Raw genomic sequence first — 18,250 nt, 5'->3', positions numbered from 1 at the left:
TTGTGATACTGTGTCGCGCATGCGTGTTTAGAGGCGACGTTATGACGCATGCGTGTAAGAAAAAAAATGCGGTTAGAGTTTAAAGATGGAAACGCGAAAACGGCGTTTCAAAATCTTCCCACTCTGAAGGCTTAATAAAAAAAAGACCCCCTAAACGCCGGCTTCTTATGGATGAGAGGCTGGTTTGGTGAAAAATTTGTGCGTTTAGGCCAGGGTTTGGCTTCGTGTGGACGGGGCCTTATATAGACAAAGCCTTGTATCGCTTGGAAACATGCAAATGGTAACCGATGAGTGGGTCGTTTGGTTCCATTGATGGAACCAAACGACCCACTCATCGGTTACCATTTGCATGCTTCCAAGCGATACAAGGCTTTGTCTATATAAGACTCAAACTCACTGCGGATCCAGACATTTGAATTGAGAAAGCTTCCTGGAGAGGTGGCGAAACGTCTTCAAATCTTGGAAACCAAGTCCAGTGGATATTTTTTAAATTTTTATGGAATGAGTCTCTTGACATTAAAAAAAATTAGAGACTTCTTTTTCATAAGAGAGCTCCTTTTTTATGAAGCAAAAATCAACAGGGGATCAACTAATCGTTTTACTACTGCATCTTAATTAGTGTTTTGCCGATGCCATATTTTGGCCTCAATTCCGATACTTGGCTGTGCGGAATCGACCGTTACCAATACCATCTGTTTGAAATATATGTGTGTGTATATATGAAGAACTGCATACTACTTGGATGTAAAATAATTGCCATTATAGCTTTGTCAAGCTGCTGCCTACCTTTGTGAAGCAGGAAAAAGACTAATACAAAATGAATCCAGTAGAACTTTTTATTGCCTACCTGGAATGGGTGACAATAGTTGAATAAACTTTTGGCTCTCAAAATGGTATCTATGTTAAGAGAGAAAAAAACAACTTTAAACAGAGGTGTTGGACTCAGATTCTAGCTTCCAAAAAAGTACAATTCAGTTATAGAGATGATCCCCTCCAGATATCACCACACCCCCCACCCCATCACAGAGGAACAAAGCACATACCCGCTCCAGCCGGTGAACAATACCTCCTTAACGACGACCCTTAACAATCATAGACAGGTTTTAGGTATGACAGGAGACAATCCCCCCTTTAACGACGACCTTCAGAATCATAGACAGGTTTCGGATATTACAGGCTAACAATGGAACCTAACGACCTACTCATCGGTTACCGTTTGCATGTTTCCAAGCAATACAAGGCCTTGACTATATAAGACTCAAACTCACTAGGGATGCAGACATTTGAATTGAGAAAGCTTCCTGGAGAGGTGGCGAAACGTCTTCAAATCTTGAAAACCAAGTCCAGTGAATTTTTTTGAACTTTTACGGAATGACTATGACCTGGATGACTGAGAATCTTCATCAACGGTATCAGAGCCCTATTTATTGGTCATCGCCGATACCGATACCACCATTTTAGTGCTGGATCGGGGGCCCGCCTGATACTGCTATCAGTGCACCACGAATCTCAATTAAAAGTCATGTATGACTGCAAAATTAGCTTTTAAATGAATATAATAATTTAAGAAGTATCACCTGATATTACTTAGAATCACTTGAAGGTTCTGATTCGAAACATCTGTAGTTACTGTAGCAGTCCTAACTTTGACGAACACTGAAGTAGTAAAACAACCCCGTGCGGTTGTCATTGTTCTGTGTCTGATAATAATCTTTCTCATATAATTTATTAATAAAATGTATTTATTAAAACAGTTTACTATCATACACATTTAAATTACAGGTATGTAATCAATATAACCTCTAAAGAAAGCTGGAAAAAAGGGGGTGGGAGATGAAACGCATCAAATCCAGCTCCTGACTTGGCCAGACACTTCTGACAGTTCCCTGCTAAAGCGAATAAATGCATTTATTTTAGCTGAGAGCCTCATATTAATCCTAGGATACGGAGGTGAATGTCAATGCAGCCGACAGGTGTGGAGCGGAGCTGGAATGACGTCATGTGGAAGTTCGACTAAAGCTTTTAATCACAAAGCAGACAATGAGCATCTTTTTCTCCTTCTTAACATATCCCAGTGCTGAATAGGCTTGTCCAACACAAAAACAAAACTCTGCTTAAATCAACAATCCTCCCGTGTTAGAAATACCTCTTATTTTTCTTTTTTGGAAAGTGCTAAAAAAGGTGGTAATGTCCTTAAGCTTCGGCGACGTGATCCAAATAAACTCACCTGGAACTGTTTAATGAATTACAAGTTCCTACAAGACGCCTTCAAATGAGGCCTCCGACAGCTTGGCTCACAGGCAGCATGATTGATGGGACTCCTTACGTGCAGAGAGGGAGCCCTGAGAGAGTCACTGTGGCCCTTTGAGGGGGGGGGGGGGGGGGGGGGGGGGGGGGATTAACAGCTACCGTTACAGCTCTGCAGAACTGATCTTCATCTTGAGCCAGCAGTAAGGCTGTCTAGCCAGTACTGGTCAGAGATGAAAGATTTCTGTAAACATGCAGGACAAAGTAAAATGATAAAATAATTCTATTTTTTCTTAAGATGACAAAAAAAAAAAAAAAACAGTAGAAAAAAAACTGCTTGAAAAACCATTAAGCTTGTAAAGTTTATTGCTCCCAGAGTGTAATAAAGTCATGCTTTGAACCATTCATGCACATGTATCATGCTCAGCATCAGCACAGCCTGCTGCTGTTCATGGCACTGTTCCTCACTTCACTGACGCCCCCTGTTGGTAATCTGCTGCCATGACATAAAGGTTTCACAAACTTATAAAAAAATCTTTTTCTTTCTCATAAGGTTTGGCTTCTATGGAAGAGTATTAGGGCCACAGAAAAAATAAAAAAAAAGTTAACTGATTTAAAAATTTTATTTCAGTTTAATATGGGAAAAAAAGTCAAAATTCTGAGATGAAAGTCAGAATTTTGACTTTTTACTCAGAATTATGAGAAAAAAAGTCAAGATTCTGAGATTAAAATCAGAATTCTGAGAAAAAAAAGTCAGAATTCTGAGATTAAAGTCAAAATTCTGAGATTGAAGTTAAAATTCTGAGAAAAAAGTCAAAATTCTGAGAAAAAAAGTCAAAATTCCGAGAGAAAAAGGTCAAAATTCCGAGAGGAAATTGTCAAAATTCCGGAAAAAAAAGTCAAAATTCCGAGAGAAAAAAAATCAGAATTCCGAGGAAAAAAGTCAGAATTCCGAGGAAAAAAGTCAGAATTCCGAGGAAAAAAGTCAGAATTCCGAGGAAAAAAGTCAGAATTCTGAGGAAAAAAGTCAGAATTCTGAGGAAAAAAGTCAGAATTCTGAGGAAAAAAGTCAGAATTCTGAGGAAAAAAGTCAGAATTTTGTGAAAAAAAGTCAGAATTCTGAGATTAAAGTCAGAATTCTGAGAAAAAAGTTTTTTGTTTCTTTTTCAGTGGCTCTAATCCTCTTCTGTTAACGCTAAACTAACCTTTAACCAAACTTTAACCCAAAGCTCAGTATTGGGCTCCGGTTAATAAATATTTCACAGATCAGCTAGCAGAGCACACACAAAGATCTCATAAACACATGCAAGGATTAGAGATGCAAACTGGTTTTTGGAGGGAAACAGTGCTAGTCCCTTGGGTGCTGCACTTTGATCACTGCTCACACACCTAAACCGTTCATATAAAATGACAGAGCGGCAGAAAAGGCTCTTTAATCTTGAGAGGTGTGTATGTTTTGTGATTTCTTTTAAAGCAGAACAACCTACACTGTAATTAAGTGTATCTGGTGTTGCCACCGGCTCTAACTTAACCTACCAGTCGGTTCCATTTGCTCACTCACTTAAACCAAATATGGTTACGCAATATTAAAGATGACACTTTTATACACCCACCTTCCGTCTCGCACCTTCCGCTAACACCTGTTAAAACTACCAGAGTCCGCATACAGGTTTAGGAAACGCCCAGCTTAAATCAGGTTATGCAACTTTAATGGGGAAGTGATGTAAACAGTGCTGAAAGGTGTTTATCTATCATAAAGAAATCAATCAAACATTTTTGTAACCACAACTGGTGAAAGCTTTACTATTACCTTTTAAAACCACTTCCTGCCAACAGGACAGAACTTAGTCTGCTAATAATACATGAGGTTAGAACGCAGAGAGACACATCTCTGATCATTTGTCAATCTTAGCAGATGATCTAAACCCACAGATTTTCTACTAGATTTAAGCCATGGAAAAAGATTTTGTGCTCTAATGTCCGGAGAATCATTTCTGACCTGATTTGGCCAAATATTTTGCAACATCATTCTGCTAAATGCTCCAGAGACGACCCATTTTCAATGTCCTCACCATACCTAACCACATGCACAAGGTGCTTTTCAAGTTACTGGGAACTTGGTTTAAACCCAGTATACATGGAGTGATTTGAGCAATACGATATGTATTGATTTTATTTAGTTTTTAATAATGTATTGTATTTATTTTCAAAACTATTTTGCTAAAAGAAACAATAACAGAAAACCCAAAACACTTAATCTATAAAAGATCATCAAAACTTATCATTAGAGCTTAATCTTCAAAAAAAAAAGTCAAAAGAAGAGGTTTTTTCATATCCCTCCCATGTATTCATTTTTTCTTTATACTTTATCTATAATAATATACAGACTGGACAATAAGATATATAAGAATGTAAATGATAAATATGCATCCATATCAATGAACTGAATCCATTCCAATACATATCATTGCCTATGGTTCAATTGTTTTGTAATTATACAAATAAAATGAAATAAAACATTAGATTTGACAAGTTCTCTCACTAATAAAAACCTTATTTCAATACTTTTTATATAAATGACCAATAACTGATAACTATGCGTAACAATGGCTGCACAGTATTAGGAAATCGTGTGATGGGATAATGCTAGTATGTGATATACGCCTCTCATTCTCGCATACGTCCATCCCTCTGTACCCTTCAGCATTTAGGGCCGGATTTATCAAGATCCAATTTTGCGTGCAGTAATTTGCGCTCGCAAACTGGAATTTTGCGCGAGAGGCTTAACCATGGTTTGCGGGTGATTAAACAAGAGCGATTGCGTAACTGGTGGCAGGTGCAAAACTGTTGGAGACGCCCTATTTAAATGATGGTTTTGCGCGTTTTGTGGTTTGCGGCAAAGTAGTTTGTAGTTTGTGCAAACTAGTGCATTAAGAAATTTTTATCTTACAGTGACACCCCCAACCCCTCCAAAAAAAAAAAAAAAAAAAAATATATATATATATATATATATATATATATATATATATATATATATATATATATATATATATATATTATTCTACTTCACTGCAGTAAAAAAAACAAAATAAAACCCGGTGTTTTGTATTGGCCTGTAGAAAAATGCACATACCAAATGGCTCACAATGGGACTGTGGATGAGATGACTGCGCGTACGCATCCCCGCAGCATTGGCATGTTGCTCCACAGGCGCAGAGGTCGGGGTTCTCCGGTAGGGCGTCAGGGCGACATGGCATTTAGAACGTCGGACAGCACTTCTGAAAAACGAGATTGGGAGATCCCAGATGCAAAAAAGTGCAATGTTGCAAGGAGTTTTGTGATATCCGGGGTATTGCGTGGGTCCTCCTTGTGGCTGGCTCCAAATCCATTCGGAGTTCCCCCAACAGCTCCAAAATGGCAATGCTGGATAAACAATATGTTTTGATGATCGCTTCCTCCTTCATTGCAAAAATATTCACACGGAGTGAAAAAATGCGTTCTCTGCGTCTCCTTGCTTCATTCCATGTCTCCTTCTTGCAACAATAACCGCTGCCACGTGTGCGCAATTACGCATACAGACCATTTGCACCTTCTTTTGAAACGTGTTAAATATAGAGTCAGATACCGTGAGCAAAATTGCTTTCAGTTTTAATAAATCACTTTGCGAGTGCTAAATTAATATATTTACATGTTCTCCTCCCACAAGACGCACTTTTGCGTGTAAACGCCCCATATTGCACATTCATTGCAGAAAAAGTACTAAATGGATAAGAGGCGCTATTTAGCACGTTTTAAAGACCAAATCCTTTTAGCACGCTGTTGATAGATCAGTTTGTACATTTTTTAGCGTGCGCAGTGAAATAGCTCACGTTTTTATACATGCAAACCTTTGATAGATCCGGCCCTTACTGCGATAATCATACATGTCTTCAGCAGTCCTTTATCATTCCTTTAGCGTGTGAAATTCATGTCAATAACACTTAGACGTTTTGGCCAACAGCTCAAAAGGTCCTTTGGGATGGGAAAATCCTGCGCACACTGATATTGCAGTGAAGATGGTGCAGCCCTATGCAGTACTATCTGTAGTAGGGCTGCAACAACGAATCGATAAAATCGATAAAAATCGACTTTTAAAAGCGTTGGCAACGAATTTAATCATCGATTAGTTGTGTCGCGCGATTAATGCGTCATCCGCCGCCGCCGTCATCCGGGGGAAGAAAAAAAAATATGGCGGAGCGAGTCAGCGCCGCAGTTGCAGTGTTGCCAACTCAGCGACTTTTCAGACCCCTCCAGCGACTATTTTTCAAAAAAGCGACTAGCGACAAATCTGGCGACTTTTTACGGTGTCACTGGCGGCTTTTGCCTGCCGTGGGGCGCCTCCCCCATCCCAACGCCTTTCTCCCTCTCCCACAGGAATCCCTCTCAGCGCGGCAGTCAGAGCCGCAGGATTTTAGTGAGGAGTTTACCCTCAGCGTCCAGACTGCAAATGAAGCGCGCATGCGCCGGGATTGACGGCGCAAATTGATCACAATAATTAAAATAGCCTGCGCTTTGTAAAGTGAAAAAAGTGATAACATGCAACTTTTTTCAAAAGAAATTAACATGGCACGGAAGCACCACTGTTATGACGCAGCACCTGAAAAGAAAACACTTTGGAGCCTTCGATGGCAGTGAAGAGAGCTGATCAGCAGGATGAGTAACCATGTTTGTTTGGTTTTAAAGTGGGGAAACGTAACGTTAGTTTCTCAGGTAGCTCATCTGATGCTTTCCTTACCTTGTTAGTAGGTTACAGACAGGGATAAGGTTGGCTACTTATTTTACTTTTAATTTCATTTACATTTGTTTAAGCAGCGTTTATATTTTCTTTATAAATAAATTAACTTGCAAATTATGAGGGCAAGGCTTTTAAAGTTTAAATCTTCTGGCAAAGATAAAGAAAAGAAGATCCTGCAATTTATGGAAGTAAAGCAGAACAAAATCCAGCAAGATCAGTAATATGTCAATTAATTATCTGCCACATTCCCATGTAAATATCTGTCTTTGGAGGAAGTGTTTTTTTACCACCCCTAGTTCTCTCATTTTTATTCCAAATACAATTTATAATTTGAATCACAGGGCTATTTTTATCTCTATGGTTCAGTATTTTCTCAAGCAGCAACTTTAACTGCTATACTTTCCTGTCTTAAAAGGCAGAACTCTTCTAGTCTAAAAAAAACTCATTTCTTGAAATGGGGGGACCTATTGTTGAACCCCTTAGGGGCTTTAAAAAACAAAAATGCCTGTCTCTTTTTGCGCTTTATGAACCAAAGTAGCCTATATTTTGTGGATGTACAGCTACATTTCTCATGTAAGTTTGCGTAGTTTTTACACAAACATTTATTTTTCATATTGCACCAGTACAGTTAATGAGCAACCTGTACTTGTGTGCTTGTTTGTTCTGTCTAAAATGTTTATTTTGGAATAAAGAGGTTAATATAAAAATTTTTTTTTTGTCCGATTCATCGATTAATCGAAAAAATAATCGGCCGATTCATCGATTTTTAAAATAATCGTTAGTTGCAGCCCTAATCTGTAGATCCTATTTATTTGACCTATTTTATGCTAATTACAGTCATAAAAAAAATGTGCTCCTCAAATGCATCTGGTCAACCTTCCCCACAAACAGGGTTGGGCGGTAATTACACAGATCTGATCTGAGCCTCTGTGCATACCAAACAAAGAGTGTGGTTATGATGGTAATAACGCTGATTTGGCAGTCTACATGATTTATCTCAGGGCTAATTGCACAAACTGTCTAATTATCATGAAAGATGTACCAGGTGTTCATCATGTTTCCGATGTCTTCTCTTGGTTTTGCAGCTGTAAATAGTTTATAGTTTGCACTGAAACGAGAGAAGAGTGTCATGCACAAGCGACACTCCAATCCTGCACTTAGACCTTGGATTAATCTGTGTCATTTTACTGCCGGTGTTTGTTTTCCTAAGAATGGCCTTTCAAAGGGAGCCAATTCAAAAAGAAAAATTGTCTGTTGTTTACTTTATCTAAGGCTGGCATAGGTTCAAGGTTCTGGCTCCAGGTTAAAGAAGCAGCTTGATAAGTTTGCCGTTTCTATCCTGCAGAAATGTGTCAGAGTTTAATCTGAAATATGAAACCAACAAACTGGTTCCACAGGTACGGACGACAAATCCATTTCCTTCTTATACCAAATAAACAAGTGGAAATTAACAGAAGAAGTTATAATTTCTCACATAATCAATAAATATGGGGTTGGTAATGTCAATGTTTTTTATGTAGGGTTTCATTAATATCCCAAAAAAAGTTTTACGTTTGTGGAAACTATTTGACTAAATGTATTAATGATTTAACAAAACTTTTATTATACGTTTGTATAAAACTGCTGTATAGATAAGAGGTATGAGCAGCTTTATACAGACCTATTATAGAAGACAAAAAGCATCCATGGTTACTTTAGAGCTGCTTTAAAGTTAAAACATTCAGCTGCAGCAACAGTGGAGACTGGTGGACGGACTGTGTAATGACACTAATTCCCCATCATAAACAGATGTTTTTATTTAAACTACTCTTTATGACCTTTTTAGAAAGTCGTTTCTGTGAGATTTTAAATACGTACTAGGTGCACAAAGTATTGTCATTGCAGATCCTCCTGCCCAGCAGGTTTTAAGACTTTATAACCACCACTTCCAGGTGTTTACATCCCTGCTGCTTATGCACAAATGTTCAATTGTTGTAGATATTCTGTTGCTGTCTTTTCATAAATATGCATAAATGTTATCTTAAATTTTTTTTTCTAGTCATGCCCTCAGATGCATTTATTTAATCTTAGTTTGCTTTTTATAACTGTACAGCATTTTTTTTTGCTTATGCTATAAATTCACCTTTATTTTTCAGCATCATTCCATCTGCACTGGAAAAAAATGGAAATCTAGAGAAGTAATTTTTTCTTAAAATAAGTGCATTTGTTCTTGGATTGAGGAGGTAAAAGATACATTTTGCCAATGGAACAAGACCATTTACATTTGAAATAAGGAAACAAAATTACATTGTCTTATTTCAAGTGCATATTATCTAATTATCTTATTTTAAGAGTAAAAATACTCATTCCATTGGCAAACTATTTCATTTACCTTCTCAAAATAAGGGCAAATACACTTCATTCAAGACGTATTTACTTATTTCTAGATCGTCCCCCCCCCAATTTTTCTTTTTTAAATCATTGTGTGTATCTATATTCATCCAAATGCCTTTCACTTTGCAGCTGATACACCTAAACTTCCCGACCGTAGGACAATAAAGCATATTCCAATCTATTATCTTCTAATATCAAATCTTAACTTTTTTTCTGATTCCCCCAAACCTGAAACTACAAAACAATCCTCCTCCAAAGCTTCACTTCCGGAACAAGACTTATACCTTGATATATTTCCACATTTGGGTGCAGATGATACAATTTAGATATCAATATAAACAAAATAAAAGTCTCAGAAAGACTCCCAAGAATATACAAAGCAGAATCCTGTACAAATTTAAGATAATTACACTGAAAAAATTATATCTTACTTTTTTACTGTTCTATTGAGTTCAGCAAGTAAGTATGACAAATTTTCCAATGTAATAAGACAGTTTATGTTCAAAATAAGTAAAAAAAATTATCCATAATCTTGTTTAAAGTACTTAATATCTAATTATTATCTTTTAGATCTATTTATAAAAAATCCTCTAATATAAAATTTTTCAAACACTTGCTTTAAAAAACAAAACACATAAAAACTAGTCAAAGGTCAGTCCGTGACAAATGCTGTAATTACAGACCATAATGTATAAATATTTTAAAAGTCATATCATTAAAAAAAATGAATAAAGCCATTTATATTGATTTATTGCCCAGAGTTATTTCAAAAAATTTGTGAAACTATGATAAAAGATTTATTTTTTTGCTGTGGTTAGAATTATAAAGCATCATCATCATCACTGATCTCAAGTCTGTGAAACCAAACCTGTCACAGTTTGATGGTTTGGAGCTTCCAGCTGTGTGTTAATGAAAGCTATATAGAAAAGTTGTTGGCAATAACCTGATATTGTTCATAACAAGAATTTGGTCATTTAAAGTCAATCCTTCTACAGAACAAATTATTTTTGGAAAACATTTTTGGATAGCTACTAGGGGTGTAAATTATAATTGTTTTGTATCAATGCATCGATCTAACAGCCGACGATCCGATGCATCGATACATCCACAAGAGTATTGATTAATGTTTTTTTTTTTTCATCCTGTCTATTTTTATCAATTTGCTCCTGGGCGTAATTCTCCCTCCCGTGCTGAGGTGGCGCTAAACCTATTTTGCCCTCCTATCTCGCTTCCTGGTTATACTCTTATAGCAGTGTGTCGATGTGAGCTTTACACAGACATTTTAGATTTATGCTCAATATTGAAGCGTGGTCTGTGCTACACGCTGTGGGTCTAGATACGGCCGAGGCGGCGAGGAAGTGGGAGCGAGTTTTGTCCGATGACGGAGGGACATGAGGGCCAAAAAGAACGGAGATCCAGGTGGAAAAAGGTGAGGTGAGTCGAGGTATTGCATTGCACTCATTGCACTGATTTTGTGCAGTATTTTTGCAGTATTTTTTGATGCAACTTTTAGTTTTCTAAAATGTAAATCTATTTTTAAGACTTTTAAGGACTTTTGAATGTATTGCTCACATTTGCGCACAGAAAAACTCACCCTCCCTCGCTCTCCGCATCCTCTGAGCTCTGTCCCCCTGCAGGTGATACGGCACCTGCTGCTCTTCTCCTCCTCGTAGCTGCGGTCCTGTGAGGAGCACCAACTCGACGCGCCTCGCTGTGCCCCTTCAGTTCCTCCCTGACTTGGTCCGGCAGAGCAGGCAGAGCCATCTTCAACGCCTTCATCTCTTCTTTCAGTTCAGATACACACTGGATCAGGGCCTCTAGGCGCTCCAAGACCTCTGCCTGACCCCTGGGAAGTCCTGGACAGTCTACCAACATGAGCCCGGATCCCTGTTCATTGGTACGGTTATGATAAAACCCTGGCCAGGAGAGTCTTCGCTCAGACCTTAAACTACGGTAACACACAACAGCCAGGCCGATGCCAGCCACTCCGGCCAGTGCTCCCAGGACCAGCACCTTGCTGTCTGTCTGAGCCATCCTGCAGACCTGCAGAGAAGCCCTAGAAAAGAGAACCAACAGAAACACACAACAGCTGCTTAACCAAACATAGTGCAAAACAAAGTAGGCCATAAACATCTAATAAAAGATAGCTTCATGCAGAGCTGGAAAAAGAACATAAGGGAAAATCTTTTGGAAAAAAGAGATGAGCACTTTAAGGTACTTTCCAACTTTCCCTCTACAAACTCTGGGGTTGCTGTCCTTAGGGAGCAAAAAAAGAAACATGCTCCAACATTTAAGCTCAGACATTTTTCATTCATTTTGATTTTATTGTATAAAGATTCTCTGCAATTCTGCTGCATTTATTTATTTTTTCCTCTGTTAATATCATTCTACTGTTTTTATTTCTAATGATCTAAATATGGTAACAAATGCAAAGAAATATATATGCACTGTACCAAAGCCTCCTTTGTGAACACAATGTCCACAAAAATGTTGTGTGTTAGTTTCCATTAAATGTGGTCAAGGAAAAGGCCACAAAAACTGCATTTCAGATTAGTAAAATTGCTTTTCTTCATGGCTGAATGATTCTGCCAAAAACCTAAATTGCGTTAATTTTCAATCAGTATTGTAATTGTGATTTTATTGCTACTTGCCTTTGAACTAAGCGCAATCATGTAAATGTTTCCCTTTTGGGATTCGGTTTTTTATAAGCTTGAAAGCAGGAGCTTAACATTTTCCATGTAATTGTTCTTACTTCTGGTATAATGCATATAGCTGCGTGCCAGCCGTCTCTTTCATTCTTTGTGGAGGCAAACCAACTTTGAAGGTATAAAAGCCACATAAAAGGCTGGAGTGAGAAGAATTTGAAAAATGCGTTTTTCTTAAATTGTGATTATATTGTAAATGCAAAATAATTTCCAAGCCATAGTAAGTATTTACATTTATATATCGTCCATCTTTAAATGTGTTGGGTATGCATATTGACATAAAACATAAAAAAAACTGTTTAAAACCTTTGTTTGGACGGGTTTTAAATCGTTTAAAGACTCGGCCTATATTGCTCTAGAGAGAAATCTATGTTTTTTTTCTTGTAATGCTAACAATAGGCAGCAAATTCCACTGATCTTCTGACAACAATGTGCTTATTAATTTAAAAGGCAATGAAATCAAGCTGTTAAACAAGCTTGTAAAATAATTATGTTTTGCAACAAACAAAAAGGAATGAATTGATGTTACCCTGAGCCATGAAAGCCCAATGTGCAGATGGTGGAAACAAATAATCAAAACATAAAGTCCTCATAAACAAAAACTTGACTAGTCACTAAAAATCGATTTATTGCCCAGCACAAATTTTGGCGCAACATAATTCCAGATCATTGCTCACACTTCAAAAGAAAACTGAACATGCTACATAAAAAAAAAAAAAAAAGACAAAAAAAGACCATTAGCTTTTGTTGTATTTCTGAAAAAGCAGCTACTGTTTTAGGACTTTAAAGGTTAAAAAACAGAAACAGTCATTAGCCGATAATTGAAGGCAATTATATCGATTTCATTTGGAGGAGTTTTGTTTTTGTTTGCATAAACTTTGTTTTTTTAACTTGGGATCAGAACTTTGCCCATTTCTTTTTCCTTGGAACACCACGTAATTTAGAAGGCTTAAATGAGTAGGCAGAACACACAAAGCAATGGCTAACTGAGGGTTTATAGCACTGCCCTGCAGCTGCTTGATGGTGACAAGCTTGCAGTGTCATGTGTTTCACACTTATTGTCTAAACAACAAGAGCCACACACAGCTGATCACAAATATATCACCTTGGTTATTAGAAAAGTGCTTAGGCAAGGTCAGTGGCTGATAAAAAAATAAATAAATAAATAAATCATGGGGTTTTTCATTTTTAAGATGCAAATCTGCTCCAGCACCCCTGATTGAAATGATAGCATTACTTTAGTAGCAGTTGCAGAGTTTCCCTGAAGCTTGTCAATCAGGAAGCATTTAAAGCTTTCAGGACAGCAGGCCCTGAGGACCAGGGCTTCAAAATACCGACCAAAATAACACAATAAACATAGTGACACATTGCAGCAGCTGCATCATGACCTGGGATTACATTCCTTCTGATAACAATGAGGCTTTTGTCAAGGTGCTATTGTCAAAAGCTCCAAATAAAAGACGTTCTTTTACCCAAAATTGAAGGGGTACTCAAGACCACATTGAAGCCAGACATACAACAAAATAAAGAAAATAATGGGTTTAACAGAAATAAAACGGCATCTTCAAATGGCAGGCTAGAAGCTGGGAGAACAATTAAACAAAAATAGGATGTATGGGGTCAACTGAAGAGGGCTGTGTACAAGAGCCCTCACAGTTGGATGGATTTATTGCCATGCCAAGATCAAAATCCCATTTTTCTTACATCTGCAATCTAAACACACTGGTGAACTTTACAGGCAAAATGTTACATTGATGGTTAAATGTATTCTTAAACTATAATCACAGATGCCATTACTTTTAAATAACAAATTCCTATTATTATTTTTTTTATTGTGGACACAAGATAATGTTTTCTATTCTCTATGACTCTTTTGTGTAATGCAGTTTGGATCTAAAGACTACCTTTAAAGCCTTTACCACCAGACTTCTTTAGGTTTAGGTATTAATCTAGTCAATTTAGTATTAGGTGTTGAATTTGTGACATTAGATTTAGGTATGAAACCTGTGAAATTAGGGTTAGTAGATAGATAACTGGGGAGGAGAATCCGTCACAGCTAGCACTAGAGTTGCAATACATGAGGGTCACATATTTTGTCTCAACACCGAAACCTTATGCTTAAAATAACACAGCAGCAAACTCAAGTAATTAACCTCTTTAGTTCCCAGTTTAAACACTGTGCCTGACCAGTTAGCAGAGATAATTGGATCACCACTTAATCATAGTGTTAGCTTCCGCTGAAACGAAAGCTAACAGTACAAATTCAAATAAATACGTCCAAAAAGGTCTGAATTCTTCTTTGTCCTTAGTGTACTTATTGCAAAAAGTCTTTAATAGCTTCGACATAAAATGTAGTTTAGTCAATTAGCATTGACAAAGTCAAACCTAGCACTAGCACACAGTATGCAGCTAAAACAACCGATTTAAACTGGAAACTAAGTGTTTTCTCACGTTGAAATTCATACGATACATTCACTCTCACGTATAGAGTTGTACAACACAAACTAAAAGTTTCCAACGCGAATTTTACCTCACAGGTGAGCTAGGAGCTACTTCTGTTGACTTGACAGCTTGCTGGTGCAACGCTCAAAACATTCCGTGTGAAAAACATAGGCGTCAAAATATAGAGTTCCGAACATGCCCTTAAACAAATTTAATTTAAATGAAATACATTTAAGGTATTTAAACAAATGTTGTAACATTTTGGTTATTGAATTAATTATTTAATTTAAGTAAAGTAAAAAAAAAAAAGGAAGTACACAAACTAATCGAGTCAAAAATTAACTCAAAAAATCTGCATGAATGCATTAGATAAACTATAACCCGAACGTAAATGGTAATTATTTAAACAAATGTAAATAAACACAATGCAACAAAACTAAACATAAGTGAAGAAAATCAAATCAACAAGTAAACATATCCAAAACACCATGAATGTCAAAAATAACATAAAACACATAAGAATAACCTAAGTTAAACAACAAGGAATGGGTTATACTGAGTTGCTTAATAACAGGGAATGTATTAGTTTAAGTAAAAATGAAAAACAATGACATGATAAGCTAAAAAAAAAGTGAGCATTTATTTGGCATTACTTATAGTAAAACTGCATTAATATTTATGTAAGGTGGTGCAAAGGCATTTCACAACAACAGGTCTTTCCAGCCGTTGCTGTCGAACTAGAAACTTGAATTTTAAGAAAAAGAGAAACTAAAGATATAAGGATAACTTTTCCATACCTTACTTTTGATAATCAATTTACAGATTCAAGTCATAGTTGAAAGCAATTTAACATATCACGCATAAACTAGTATAGTATAGTATAGTATAATAAACAAAAATTCAACAATGCATTTTTTTAACTGTGATGAAAATTCAACATTTAAAATCTACTGAGGTTAAAAAAAAAAGTATCATTGCTTTTTTTTTTTTTCTGTCCAAAAAAGCTATGTTTCTTACCCTCTAAGGTGGGGCTTGAGGCAGACATGGTAGGTCAGACTATAAGGTTTGGAAAAAAGTTGGAATCTTGTGCTTTCACCATTTCATTTCTTTGGTTTTACATATAAATATTTCCAAGTATTATATAAATATTCTTTCCCCATGATTTCTTGTTATTTTGCCATTGATGGCTCCACCCTGAATATAACTCACATTGAAGCAGCAGTTTGATTTAGACCACCAAGATTGATTTATTTTCTGTGTTTTAAAGACAACAACACAACTCTGCATTGATCCTTAGCTTTTATTTTCCTTTGTTTGTTGCCTCTATTATCGTTCCATCTTGCAATGCACCCATTCATGTTCCCCGATCAAAGGCCAGATTATCAAGGTTAATCATAACACCAACTGCATGAACCTGACCAAGTCAGAAAAACTTTTTTCTCCTCTGATCATTTTTAAACCTGTCATTTAATCAGTTTAATAATTAAGCATAAGTATATGCATGTTTTTATGATGTCATGTATGACCTTAATTCTGCAATATAAAGCTTTGAAAGTGGCTCACCTCTTCAGTAAGTCTTTCCCTGGAGCGTGTCCCTGTTGTCAGTTTAAGTTCAATGTGCACTCTGGCTTAAAATATTACTACACAGATGCATTACCACATCAACCTTGGACCTGAAGCCAGTACACTGAGATGTCCTTGCTAAGGTTGATTTAGGTGAAATCTGATGTGGGCTAGAGTTCAGAGAGTTAAGGTACTGCAAGGATCGTGTTTTTTTAAGAAGACTTCAGTTCTGCTTGTGTATCAAACATGCAATTAAATTCACCATCTCAACCATTGTTGGAATCCAGGATTATTGCTGTTAAAACTAAAGGTCACATTCTTTTATCAAAATCTACACAGCTCCAAATATTGGCATATTAAAAAGTGTTTATATAATAAGTTAATCATTATTTCAAAGATTAATTTATAAAATAATTAAACATTTTTACAGGCTCTTATCAGTAATAAAATACTTTCTGCTTTCCTGTTTATAAACATAATTTAATTTTACAGTGCATTTTATCTTTACCAAATTTTAAAATAGCAAAAACAATAGTTTATACCTTTCAATTAAAAAACATGCATTTTTATTTGAGTCAGGGAGTAAGAATAAAAAGCTACAGATCCAAAACAATCCATATCTACTTTCAGAGCAAAACTATAACGTTTCACACGGTTGGAACTGGGACACAGTAGGCTGGACACGATCCAAAGTTTATGATGTATCCTCACACAGTCAGGAGGATGATGGGGGAGGTAAAAAACAAAATAATCTCTCAAAGAAGTAAATGGGTTTATTTCACAAACTCTCTACATGGACAATTAGATTCTATCTACCTACAGTACCAACTAGTAGTTTAGGATGCTAGACAATAGCCTTTTCTGTCCTCCAATTACAATCGTAAATATTTTAATCCTGTGATTTTAAGGAACTGTATTTTGATCAGATAAGACTGAAACTGAGCTTTCCAGGAACAAATAGCCCAGTTGGATCTTTTTCAAAACAAGGGATGGATACTAGGGCTGAACAATTTTGCCAAAAATGTAAATTGTGATCATTTTTAATCAACACTGCAATTCTGACTTTATTTTGATTTTCTACAAACTTCTAGATGTTTCATTTCAGGGTTTCAGTTTTTTTTTTTTTAGCTTCCTTGAAAGCTTGCTTGTCCATAGTCCATTTTTGCAGGACTACTGTGCTGTAAGCATTGTGCGAAAAAAGTGTTCACTTCTACTTGCATGCATTGATCTGAGCGCTAGGTGCAACTCTCTCCACCGTTCAGTGTTGAAGCAAACCCAGTTAAAATGCTTTAGCACCACCTTAGGGGTTGCTGTGAGAAATTTAGTGTCTTACTCTTGTTAAATGTAATGCGACAAAGATTGAGTGCTTCTGCAATTAATAAATGTAGTTTTGTTAAGTTATTATATCACAAATGCAATTAAATATGCAACACTAATGAATGCAAAGGAAACTACCTCATGCCCACTATTAAGTACGGTGGAAGATCTGTGATTCTCTGGGCCTGCCTCCCATCCAAAGTGCATGATGACCTTTTCAGAATGAGTGAGATAAGTTTTTTTTTTATTAAATCATCTGTTTGATATTACAAAAAACACTGAAATTTAACAAACTTTGGGACTTTACAGCAATATTATAAACTGATTCATATCAGTCATATTGAATAATGATAGTTCACAAAAAAAAAAATTGTGTTTATTTGAATTATTTTTGCACATCTCACCAGGTCTATTAAAATGACAGCATGCTTTATTTTTATCAAAAAACAAACAGAAATAAATTACTGTAGCATTAATGTTCAAACTTTATCAGTAAAATGTTCAGTCAAGTTCTTGAAGGTTATTTTATTTCTTAACACCTGGAATTATAACGCTCTGATACTAGATCCCTTTGATTAGACAAAAATTTACTTAATATTGTATAATATTATTTTCAACATGTCAGATAACTGGTATCATTTGATTATTAGTCTTTCAGTGATATTTATATTTTTGACTTATTATATTTAAAAGTTAAACATCACCTTTCCAGAGGCCTTTTACTTTTTAAATCGCTTCTTTTATCTCGATCATCTGCACACATTGACAAGCTTGACGGTTCCGGGAACATACGTGCAGGAGAAACACAACCAGCAGTCATCATTCACCA

At 36.3% G+C, this 18,250-nt stretch overlaps 1 protein-coding gene across 3 annotated transcripts in view; it reads right to left on the bottom strand.

The window, feature by feature from the left end:
- The window catches only part of LOC119782926 (regulator of microtubule dynamics protein 2), a 57,435-nt gene extending 41,259 nt beyond the window's left edge, over positions 1-16,176 (bottom strand). For 2 of the 3 annotated variants that reach the window (XR_005280726.1, XM_038284137.1), the window contains exons 1-2: positions 14,630-14,708; positions 10,989-11,450 (exon numbers count right to left, since the gene is read on the bottom strand). Coding sequence is in view for 2 of the 3 variants with exons in the window: in XM_038284137.1 (XP_038140065.1) it covers positions 10,989-11,428 (440 nt within the window). In the remaining variant the exon portion in view is untranslated. Of the gene's footprint in view, positions 1-10,988; positions 11,451-14,629; positions 14,709-16,104 lie in introns of those variants that run through there. The other variant, XM_038284138.1, reaches the window with a different exon arrangement.
- Positions 16,177-18,250: the final 2,074 nt, after the last annotated feature.

Source organism: Cyprinodon tularosa, unplaced genomic scaffold, assembly GCF_016077235.1.
Source record: "Cyprinodon tularosa strain WSP-4 unplaced genomic scaffold, ASM1607723v1 ctg199, whole genome shotgun sequence".
In the NCBI taxonomy this organism is placed as follows: Eukaryota; Metazoa; Chordata; class Actinopteri; order Cyprinodontiformes; family Cyprinodontidae; genus Cyprinodon; species Cyprinodon tularosa.
The sequence above is the reverse complement of the archived record's forward strand: the minus strand, read 5'-3'. Positions and strand labels throughout refer to the sequence as shown.